General features: G+C 36.2%; 1 protein-coding gene across 8 annotated transcripts in view; it reads left to right on the forward strand.

Moving 5' to 3' along the window:
* Window positions 1–12,631, forward strand: part of LOC127856885 (sperm flagellar protein 1-like) — a 33,807-nt gene that overhangs the window by 4,822 nt on the left and 16,354 nt on the right. For 4 of the 8 annotated variants that reach the window (XM_052393072.1, XM_052393074.1, XM_052393075.1 and 1 more), the window contains exons 2-4: window positions 2,024–2,141; window positions 2,803–2,978; window positions 3,830–3,914. In XM_052393072.1, the coding sequence (XP_052249032.1) occupies window positions 2,024–2,141; window positions 2,803–2,978; window positions 3,830–3,914 (379 nt within the window). Of the gene's footprint in view, window positions 1–2,023; window positions 2,142–2,802; window positions 2,979–3,829; window positions 3,915–11,413; window positions 11,444–12,631 lie in introns of all 8 variants that reach the window. The other 4 variants (XM_052393070.1, XM_052393073.1, XM_052393076.1 and 1 more) reach the window with 2 other exon arrangements.

Raw genomic sequence — 12,631 nt, forward strand, 5'->3', positions numbered from 1 at the left:
TAAAGAATAAACTGTTTTGTGGGAAACAATCAGCAAAATGATGTCTATGGCATGCAAAGTTTGATGTCTTATTCCAAATTCACATACTACAGTGTTCTAAATATAACAGTATTCATAAAGTTTGATCAAATCATTTGTTGTGTGAGTTCACACAAATGTAGATGACATGAGGCTCAAGATAAGTACAGATGATGGGTTTATGAAATTGGAAATGGTGAATTAGTTTGTGAAATGTTCCTGTTGTTTATTGACCCTTTTCCACTCAAAAGCAATGTGAAAATGGCTTTGTGCATGCAAACAGCATAAAACCAGAACAGCCTGCTGGTAACGTGCAGTCTGTTCAGGTTTTATGCTGTTTGTTTCTTATAAGTATCTAAGGGTTGGAAATGAATCCTTTAATCTTGAATAAGAAAGGTCTTTTATTAAATTTAACTTTGTTTGGGACTACAAATGTGTCCAAATACGTATCTACATGTAAGTGGTAAGGGGTTAAACATTATGAATACTAACCTGGGGCCATATATCTGCAGCATATTGTATTTTTAAGGCTTATTATACGTGTACGTGATAGTTTGGCTCTTGGTGCTGTTAATGTACAGCATGTTTAGAAAAATTTACATGTAAAAGGTCTGAAAACAAATTTTCTTTTATTAAGTGAATTTACTTACTTATGCTTAAGGCATGCAAAGATGCTGGATAAATTGGCCCCAGATCCCAGATCCCATAACCTTGGACACCAAAATCATGTCACATCATTCAATAATTCACAATCAGGTGACAGGGTTTGCACTGCAGTCACACACTTATATGAAATTGAGCCTCCTGCTTGGCTTTATTCATGTACCTTAAGTGTGGTCCAAGTTTATCCTGTGCATTCCACGCAGGCTTATCAGGGACGACATTTTCCGCGTTATTGGTTATTTTCATTCAAAAAAGAAATCAAGTTTAAGTGGAAAGTGTTTTCCTGATTAGCCTGTGCAGACTTCATAGGCAGGTCTGGCATGACACTACTCACCTGCATTAAGCACCATTTTTGCAGCACTGGGCTCATATCATGTGTGCTATAGTAGACTTCTTTTGTGACCTCACCATCTCATGTCAGAACTGTTGAATTTCTTTCCACTCATTGCACATTCATTGAATAAGCAACTAACTACATCATTATAATAAAACACAATATAGTTAAATCGTAAATTCACATTCTTATTTTAATATTGGTGCAAAAAAGATGGACATCTTCAGTTGTGAACTAATGATGCATTGATATCATATTATAATAAGATAATATATCTCGGTTACTATATCGCGAGAGAGAAAAAAACTATTTTTATTTTGGTATAAGCTGAAAATAAAGATCTAGTTTGGGTTCAGTTGCGGTAAAAACGAAAAATGTGTTGAAGCTTTCAGGTAACATTGTAAGGTTTTGAGATTGTTTGTTTCTGTTTGTTTCTGATCAAAATTACAGATTACTTTTTTATATTTAATAATTTGTTATGAAAAATTATTTTTTTCATACAACATTGTTTTGGCATTCTGTTCACTGTTCCTTATTCAATGAACATACCACTTGCTACTCTCACACAAAGTTTTCAGCCTCTCTTGTAATCTGTGTTAGTGTGGTGTAGCCTATGCACATGTCCCTCATGTGTGTTTGGCTCACTGGTCATAGTGTGTGTTAGTGTGGTGTAGACTATGCACATGTTGCTCATGTGTGTCTGGCTCTACAGTAATAGCCTGTGTTAGTGCGGTGTAGCCGTAGCCAATCAACATGTCCTTCACCGGTGTCTGGCTCTCAGGTCTTAGTTTTCTTTAAATCCAAAGCAAAGCACATGTTTACTGGAATTCACCATTTCTACAAGGTGTGAACTGCCAAAGTCTAAATCAGACATTTTTAAGGCGGATCGTCTTGAAACAGCTAGTCAGCATATAGCAGAGTGACCCAGAAGTTAAGCAACAAATATTGGACGTGAAAAGCTTACTATTGAGTGCCCTTACAAATTCAGTATTGTTTGTTAATTTTCAGTGCTAGTTGCAGAGATAGTTAAGCATTTTTTCCCTGAAGAGGGGATAGTTGAATTACACAACTATACAGCAGCAAATGCTACAAATAAAAAGAAGGAAAATTGGTATTATCTTAACAGGTAAAACTAAATGCTTTGAGTTCAGCTTAGTAGATTTAAAATGGTTATTCATAAGAAAAAAAAATAGCGACTGGCTTAAAAGATTGTTTGCATGGTGTATGGCAGTTTTGGCAGAGTTTTGGTTTAATTGAAATTTAATCGTGCTCACAATATTGCATGGTAGGCTTAACTAAGCAAAGTCATGGGTAATTGATAACCAGTAGGAGGATTGATTTCATTATGAACTCTGTAGAATGCACTGATATAATGCCTTAACTCTGTCTGGTTTTTTTGCTCCGTTGACCTACTAATTAATATTTTTCTCCGTTCACCCACTAATTAATATTTCTGATCTGCTTCATTTAATGACATCTTTGTGTTATTGATGTATTTATATTTGATACTTCCATATTAAATCATTAAACAATTAATTTCTTTTGTAATACATTTCTGTAAAAAGTTTAAAATATGTTTTAGTTTAAAATGCCTGATTGTGCTTATAATCAAAATAAAACACATAGTATGTATTTGTAATTTATTTGAAAATGATAAATTTCCATCAACTCATTACCAAAATTTGATTTTGCATGTTAACATGTTTTATTTCCTTAATTACTGTATTTTATTGATTTAAATACAAGTTCATGTCAAATGTCTTATTTCTGGTAACCAATGTTTGCAGGCGTGTGTTTTCACGTTTGAACTTTGAACTCGCTGAAGACGTGATAAATGACCTTGTGGCGTGCAAGCCGGGCATGATCGAGAAAGTTCTGCTCATGCTGCAGGTGAAAATCAAACGGGCCGAGTATGCCCGAGGGCGACAGAATGACAAACCAGAGGCTGACCAACACCATAATAGTAAGATTACCAGTGATCGTTTGGATGGGTATCCTGACGCATTTCTAGTCCCTTAGAAAATCAAATTAAATTATAGACAATTCTTGTTAAATTTTAGTTTTTTAGGCTTCATACAGATACTGATGAGCATCAAACAGCAAAAAACCTGAACACACTGCGAATTACTGTTCTGGTTTTATGCTGCTTGCAATGCATAAAAGTCATTTTCACTTTGCTTCTCAGTGGGAAAGGGATACCAAATTGCATTGTATTATTTTGTATGACATGAATATGCTTGAATTTAAAATATATCTGTTGAAGTTATGTTGTATTTTGGTTAGTTATGAAGTGTACTTATTCATTCTGTAACATTGCTTTGTTTTAAAGGGGACGTCCCTTTGTCAAGATTGTGAAGGCTTTGTAAAATTGTCAGAATCAAACAAAAATTAGTTTAAACAATCATGCTAATTGTTTTAATAATATTAACGTGATTTCTTTATTGGTCTCGAACAAATAATTTTCACATTTTTCGGCAAAACTAACAAAATGTTAGCTCTGGAAAAAGGATGCTAAATGCATTAGCATAAAGTATTGTCCTAGATTAGCCTGTGCAGTCTGTAAGGTCTAATCAGCGACTACACTTTCTGCCTTAACTTGAATTTTTTGTAAGGGTCTCCCTCTAAACACAAAATACTCAAAAAGCAGAAAGTGTTGTACCTGATTAGCCTGTGTGGACTGCACAGGCTAATCTGGGACGACACTTTATGCTCATGCATTAAGCCCAGTTTTCCCAGAATGAGGTTCAAATGTGGACTCTATAGATTGTGTGTGTTGTTGTACCTATGTTCTGCAGCCTGTTGTGTGTTTTTCAGTGTCCTCCCCGGGCCGTAAGGACAGCAAGCTGATCAAGGTGGGAATGGAGGACACAAAAGGAAGCCGCTTCATCAAGACCAAACAGTACGTACATTTACACACTCACATGGGCCCCATATCACAAAGCTCCATAGAATTACACTGAGAATATTTGGTAAATGAATAAAATTCCTTTAAGAGTCTCTGGCTATTTTTAATGTTGGTATTTTTACATAAACTTTTGAATAAGTAAATATTGCTAATATGAGGAGATTGTAGTCTTTTATAAGCACAAAATATTGGGTTTCTTAATAAACATTTTATCAGAATTTTTCTCTTAAAAGCAGCTTAAGTTAAGATTTCTCTAAGGAGCTTTGTGTATAAAGGCCCTGTGCTCCAGGAGGAACTGGTGTAAATATGATGAACTGCCTGCACTCTTGTCAAAACACCATAGGCATACTCTTAGGGAATTGGGAATGTAGTGTCTACTCCCATGATCCTGCTTTAGGGGAATTATTTGCTTTTATATTCCTACACCAGGAACTCTTTTTTTTCCTCACTCCCTAGTACCCTCTTGGGTTGAAGAATGGGAAAGGACTAGTACCAGGGTCTAGTCCCTGATAACCCATGAGGCAGAGTAGGCAACTGCCTATGGGCCACCTGACTTGTAGGGGCCCCCTGAGACCATGCTGAAATATTTTTTTACTTACTTTCTTATCTTGCAACACGGTTTTCTTGCATAACTTAACATCACGGTATAATAATGCCATTTATGCCTAGACAAGGACATTGCCACATGTGTTGTCTTGCCAGCCTTATTACTGGAAAGTTATAGTAATCGAGAGAAATCGACTGGGCACTGGCGTTATAGTAGGCCTTATGTCGACTGGGGTGTAGGGCATGGGCCCCAAACGTTTCACATCCTAGGGTCCTCCACAGTGCTAATCTGGCACTGCAAGGGTCCTGTTCTTGGAGGAATATGAGCGTTATATCTATATAATTAAGCAGGGTGTAACAAAAGAAATTTACCTGTATATGCACATCAAATCAATGCTATTCAGTCTGATTAGTATACAGTAGAACTGATATTTGAATTCAAAAGCCACTTGCAGCTCCACACATAACCAATGCCTGAATAAAGAGAAAGTGTTTCTGCATGTGATTACAAGAAGAAATCAACTTGTAAATGGACATTGTCTCAAGATTTTCAGTCTTGTCATTAAACAAATAAATTGTATCATTGTGTTTTGCCAAGAAAGAAATATTTATTAAAAATGAAACTTATCTAGTTTCAAACTTGAGATTTTTTTCACTGAAAGAGGGAAACACATATCCAATCCAGCACAACAAATAGGGTATTTTGGTACCAGAAATCATGATATTAGGATTCAGAGATACATCTTACAGAGGCTAATCATGGAGGAAACTTTTCACTTTTATGGTATTTGTGTTTACCGAAAGTCTCTTCACATAGACAATCCAATTTAGGCGGAAAGTGTTGACCCTGATTAACCCTAGCAAACTGCACGGACATATCTGGGACTACATTTTACTGATTAGCCCTAGCAGACTGCACAGACATATCTGGGACTACATTTTACTGATTAGCCCTAGCAGACTGCACAGACATATCTGGGACTACATTTTACTGATTAGCCCTAGCAGACTGCACAGACATATCTGGGACTACATTTAGCCCTAGCAGACTGCACAGACATATCTGGGACTACATTTTACTGATTAGCCCTAGCAAACTGCACGGACATATCTGGGACTACATTTTACTGATTAGCCCTAGCAGACTGCACAGACATATCTGGGACTACATTTTACTGATTAGCCCTAGCAGACTGCACAGACATATCTGGGACTACATTTTACTGATTAGCCCTAGCAGACTGCACAGACATATCTGGGACTACATTTAGCCCTAGCAGACTGCACAGACATATCTGGGACTACATTAGCCCTAGCAGACTTCACAGACATATCTGGGACTACATTAGCCCTAGCAGACTGCACAGACATATCTGGAACTACATTAGCCCTAGCAGACTGCACAGACATATCTGGAACTACATTAGCCCTAGGAGACTGCACACACATATCTGGGACTACATTAGCCCTAGCAGACTGCACAGACATATCTGGGACTACATTAGCCCTAGCAGACTGCACAGACATATCTGGGGCTACATTAGCCCTAGCAGACTGCACAGACATATCTGGGACTACATTTTACACACTTGCAGTTAGCCCTGTTTTCCAAGAGCATGCCTCAAATGACATATCCTTAATTACAAAAAGGAAGTTTTAAAGAATGACCTTTTCATAAAATGATTTTAAGAATGCATGAGTATCTCTATGTTTTGATAGACAGCAGAATATTGTTCTGGACTGTTTCTACACAAACTAATATTCCATAATGGCTGAAAGAAGTTAGGATTTCACTGATAAAAACATAAACAACAAAAAACAGCAATAAATGATTTTATCTCTTCTTCAGAATTTATTTAATAAAATGTATGTTTTTAGAATCCTTTTGGTCTGATTGTATTTTCTTTTGTGTTCAAACAGAGATATTGACAAAATGTAAGTCTTTACATTTCCATTTTCCTTTTCTTACACTTTCACCTCTTTCAGTTTCTGTTGCTTGTTTTGTAATTCTGATATGCTCCTATAACTGGAAATGATTTGCCCAAGTATTGTTCTGTACAAACTAAATCAACTTATTTTGATCCCATAATACATCCCTGTTATCAACATGCTGTTGTACTAATCCATTATAAAACCTTCCATTGCATCATTTTATTTTTATGCCCCCGGATCGAAAGATCGGGGGTATATTGTTTTTGGCCTGTCTGTCGTTGTATGTGTGTGTGTGTCCCAAAACTTTAACCAAAACTTTATCCTTGGTCATAACTTTTGCAATTTTGAAGATAGCAACTTGATATTTGGCGTGCATGTGTATCTCATGGAGCTGCACATTTTGAGTGGTGAAAGGTCAAGGTCATGGTCATCCTTCAAGGTCAAAGGTAAAAAAAAACATTCTAACACTCTAACCTTCTTCATAACTTTTCAATATTGAACATCGCAACTTGATATTTGGCATGCATGTGTATCTCATGGAGCTGCAAATTTTGAGTGATGAAAGGTCAAGGTTAAGGTCATCCTTCAAGGTCAAAGGTCAAAAAAATTATTCAAAGCGGGGCATAAGGGGGGCATTGTGTTTCTGACAAACACATCTCTTGTTTATAATATGTTGAATTTTTTGTCTTGAACATTGTCATATTTTCTTTATGAACTTCATTTTAACAAAAATGATAATGAAAAAATTAAGTTTTAATAGTTTTAATACTCTAAAAACAGAAGTACAATTATAACATCCATAAAACACCTACTTTTACATGTCATTTTATGGTCAACTAAGTTGGAATTTCACAAACATGTTTCAATTGTTTTTCGCAAGTTTCACAAAAGTTATTGTAAAAATATGCATATAGAGAATAATAGGTAAGTATTGGTTATAGATCAGGTTTATGATGTGAGGCTAATTTTAGAAAACAAAAAGCACAAGCCTATTATTCTTTATCCCACTTTATATTCAGAACACCTTTTTATTTAAGCAAAATTAGTTTAACTGGATTATTTCGCTGGATTTATGACGTCATTTTGTCGAAAAAATGACGTCATTTTGTGCCGTGGTTTATATAGAGAATAATAGGTTAGTGTTGATTATAGATCAGGTTTATCATGCGAGGCTTAGAAAACAAAAAGCACGAGCCTTGGCGAGTGCTTTTTCGTTTTCGTGCCGAGCATGATAAACCTGATCTATAATCAACACTAACCTATTATTCTATTTATCCAACTTTTTATTCAGTAAACCTTTTTTTTATTTAAACAAAATAAGTTTTCATGAGTGTTTGTCGTACTTTGATAATGACTGTAGTGTAACCAAGGTCAGTGTATTACTCCGCGTTCCAAAAATAACCGCTGATCAAATAATCATTTTTTTAAATCAGAATATCGTTCTGTAACAAAGTGTCGAGCGTTATTAATTACAATTTTAATCATATTGAATTGCAAATCTTTAAGTTTTATGATATCAATATGACATTAAGTTGTTATATACAAGGAACTACATTTGTTTACAACGTAGCCTAACACCACACACAATTCACTTTCGATATCAAACTATCGAGTCGATCACGAGGTGCACAATATTTGCTTCTTTGTTTGTGGTTATTTCGTGACGAAATAACAAAGATTACTTGGATTTAAGCTAATTATATACATTAACATTTTGAATGTTGAAAGTGGCACCAAAGAATTGTGAGGCAAAGTTGTTCGAACTAGAGAAAGACATTTGCTGGTGAAGTGACTGGGTGGGGCGAACATCAAGATCAACTTGTTCAACGGTAGACAGTGGTTGTCTAGGCTGCATTTCGGCCATAGTTTCGGTGCACGAAGGTGAACAAGAGGAATCTGTTGGATTGTAACATTTACTGGACTGAGCAAGAATGATCACTTTTGCTGCTGTTCAACAGATATGTTGGAATAATTGGTTATGGACTGGACATTTTTGTGCCATGTTATGGCCATGGTTTCAGTGGGTGGAATGTTTGCATTTCGAAGTTTTTGGACCAGTAATTTGCGAACTGAGTGGTTCGTTATTCTCTTGTGCTTGAGAAAGCCGGCGTCTTTTGCCATGGCCTTCAGAATCTGACCTAACTTGTTGACACCCAATTGTTGACGCAAGAATCACCGGGATGCAGTGTCATTTGTGCGTATTGCCAGGTAGAAAAGATGCTTTGAAGAAAAATCAGATGGACGCATATCCGAGTACAGCTTGTAAATGAACACAGGATTTCTTGGTCCAGACGATTGTTTTCTTCGGTCAAAGGGGAGCAACTCGAACTGACTTCTTCAAAGGGGAGCAACAACAACAGAACCTATTTGCATAGTGTTAAATTTACCTAATACTAGGTTTTAATGACAATAAATGACAAAAAACTCGTTTTTGCTACTTTCCTTTGTTTTAAGGTCATTAAGATTGACAAACATTTGAGATTGTTTTTATTATTGATGCACTTGGCAAATACAGGTGACGAGGTGCGTGGGAAAAAGTAGTCCCGGTTCGGCAGTTGATGACGTCATTTCGTGCCATTGATTATAGCCTTGCCGTTGATTATAGATGAAATTTAATCAACGGGGCTTTAATCAACCGATTTCGCTGTAAAAGTGGGATAAAGTAGAAATTTGATCAACCAGGCTTTAATCAACCGAATTCGCTGTACAACTGGGATTAAGTAATATGTATATTAGCCTCGCTATTAACAAATGGGGCTTAATGAAAGTGTTTAAAGTGTCCTTCCAGATTAGCCTGTGCAGTTTGCACAGGCTTATCAGGTTCAACATTTTGGCTTTTATTGTATTTTCTTAGCAAAAGTCCAGTTTAAGTGGAAAGTATCGTTCCTGAGTAGACTGTGTTGACTGCACAGGCTAATCTAGGAGGACACTTAACTCACTTGCATTGATCACCATTTTTCCAGAGCAAGGGCTCATATGATTTGGGATCTTGAACTAAAGTTAGAGTTTTCTTTTCACGCAGACATAAAAACAACTTGCAGAGCAAGTGAGTCAATACAAGAGCCTTTATAGTGTGAAAGCCATCTCTTTGATCTTTTATTTCATTAATTGTTTTATTTAGTTGGAAAATATTAGGTTAGATTTATATTAAGCTGTATAGATTGATTCTTAAAATATGTTCAATATTTCTGTTTTGTTTGAATTTCCTAAAAGTCTCTTTGTTGCTATGTTTGCTTCTGTAGAAATACTACCAACAAGTTTTATTCTTAATTGAATGAACTGGAAACCATATATACTGTTGTTTAACTATAGAAATTTCATTTTTTGTTGAAAAAAAAGAGTTACGTTGTTAGCAATTATTTATCACACAATGCTGGTTTTATTAACACGCCTTCTTAAGGTTTATCGGATGTCCGCGCAGGCTTATTAAGGACAAGACTTTCCGCTTTTATGGAATAATTTGTTAAAAGCAGGTCTCCACTGTTGCAAATCCAGTCTAGGTGGAAAGTGTTTGCACAGGCTTATCTGGGACAAGACTACACACATGCATTAAGCCTGATTATCCAAGAACGTTTTTCAATAGGTTACAACTAAGCCCAAAACTGGCCTTGACATGATCGCAATATGAACATGACCTTCTTTCTGTAATATCTCAAGATGACCCACACAAGACATTGAATAGGATAATTAAATCAAACTAAACACTTTGTTATATTGCTGTTCATTGTGTGTAATGTTGGCAATTATATTATTGTAGAAACAAGCCCAATAATTTGTTACATTCCATTTCTTGGAAAAATCCTACCATCCACCTCTGTTTTGATCAGATCTGTATCCAAGTCAAAATTGGAAACTCGGTATCCAATGAAAATGAGACAGTGAGTATGACTGTTTGATGTGCGCTGGTAGAGACTCGATGAATGAGACTAGTTCTTGGATATCTGGGATAAATGCATGTTTGTTAAGGGCATTAGCATGTGCAGTCTGCACAGGCTGATCAGAGTCGACACTTTCCGCCTCCATTGGATTTTTATTAAAAAAGACTTCGTTCAGACGTAAAATTCATTAAAAGCGGAAAGTGTAGTCCCTGATTAGGCTGAGCAGACTGAACAAACTAATCTCAGAAAGTACCTTTTGAACATGGATTAAACCCTAATTTCCCAGAACAAAGGTAGTATGATATCATGCTAAGTCTGCAATTACATCACTTCCTGTATTGAGCGTAGCTGTGCGTAGGCTGATATTCATGTGGACTAAACTCTAGCAGTCAAACGCTTTGTTACTATTCTTGTTGTTCAATAGGTCAAGAGGAAAACAGAAACCTTATTCTTTGTTTATGAATCTAAAATAAGAGTCTGTTGCATTTTTTTTATTTTTATGGTCATCATAAGTAGACTTAAAAGTCTTTCATTAAATTTCCTGTTTTGGTAATTTGCTAACCATTGAATATCAATTTTGTCTTGCTTCATTGTTACTTTTAGTGAAACTGATCTAAAAACTGGTGGTAAAAAGAGTGTATCTTTTGGTGACAACCCCTTACCAAGGTATTCCGTCAGTAAATCACTTCTCTTTTCAGGCCACTTGCTTTTGTATGTCTTCTTTACACTATATTGTCAGTGAAATATTGTTATAGCATTCATCATACAAGGTTACTCTTTGCATTCATGGTAAATCTCTCCAAAGATGCTCTTACCATCTCTTAGATACATGATTGTGCAGCTGCAGCAAGCTGGTTTAGACATTGATTATTTCATGAGTGGTTTGAGCCTTGGTGTGCGAAAACTGGGCTTAATGCATGTGTGTAAGGTGTCATGCCAGATTAGCTTGTGCAGTACCTACTAATTGTCTAGATTGGATTGATGTTTAGGAGAGTCTCCCTTTAAACGAAAAATTCCATAAAATCGGAAATTAGTCCTAACAATCTGGGACGACACTTTAGGCACATGCTTTAAGTCCGGTTTTACCAGAACAAGATTCATTTCACCAGTTATATTTTCTTCATTTTCTGTTTGTAGATACTCTAATACTAGTGGTTTCACTCAGCAGTAAGTATAGGTGCAACACTGGCGGTCTGTGTTGAATGTCAACACCTAACACTTCTGTGTCTTTTCCTTATAATACTGACGAGGGTCGGAACTGCTGCTCTCAGCCTGTCCTTATATGTTACTAATGCGGATGTTGTTGGCCGACATACAAGGATGGGTCTGGTTAAATGTTCAACTCGCTTGTTTTAGATACACAACCCACTTTGGACAGATTTTCTTTAGGGGACATTTACCAGACTTAGAAATTCTAGCAAACTTTTTGTTGGTGCAGCACTCTGTGCATCAATGTATAACTTTACAGATATGAGCTGTGCTCTATGAAATGGGCGTTTAATGCATGTGCGTAAAGTGTCATCCAAGTTTAGCCTATGCGGTTCGCACAGGCTAATCAGGGACGACACTTAACACCTCAACTGGATTTTTGCTTAGAAGAGAATTTCTGTAAACTAAAAATACCATAAAAGCGGAAAGTGTCGTCCATGATTAACCTGTGCGGACTGCACAGGCTAATCTGGGACGCCACTTTACACACATGTATTAAACCCCCTTTTCACAGAGCATGGCCCATATGTTGTTTATACTATTTACAAGTATGAAGGTGTAATGTTTGTGTATGTCTCAATATTTGTTGCAGAGTTATGTGCCCTTGAACTGAGGCAATTTATTCAATTTATCAACCTGTAACTTCTTTCTATGTGCATGATTAATGTGGAGAAGCAAACTACAAACTTGTATAATAACTTTTACTAACACTCATGTGTTGCACATGCTTGAAATGAGCAATTGCTTTTTTTTCATCCTCAATGACCATTCTAGTTTACCTTATTTGAAATAAAATTAAATTGAGCATCTGAACTATCTTTTATTGCAGGCTCTCACATTATTTAATAAATGATCTTTTGTATATTCTCTGTTCAGATTGTTTCATGACCACCACTTGGTTACAGGAACATTAACTGACTGGACAGGTCATAATATCAAGTGTATTTAATACAACAGTTTAACAGTTTTTTGTATGCAAATGAGTGGATAATTAGGTGTATGTATAAGTAAGTCTTTGCATTCCAACAAAAAAGCTAATGGGGCTTAATGCATATGCATTAAGTGTTGTACCAGAAACAGGCTTATTAAGTGTTGTACCAGAAACAGGCTTATCAGAGACGACACTTTCTGGGTTAACTGCATTCT

Source organism: Dreissena polymorpha, chromosome 14 (genome assembly GCF_020536995.1).
Source record: "Dreissena polymorpha isolate Duluth1 chromosome 14, UMN_Dpol_1.0, whole genome shotgun sequence".
Classification (NCBI taxonomy): domain Eukaryota; kingdom Metazoa; phylum Mollusca; class Bivalvia; order Myida; family Dreissenidae; genus Dreissena; species Dreissena polymorpha.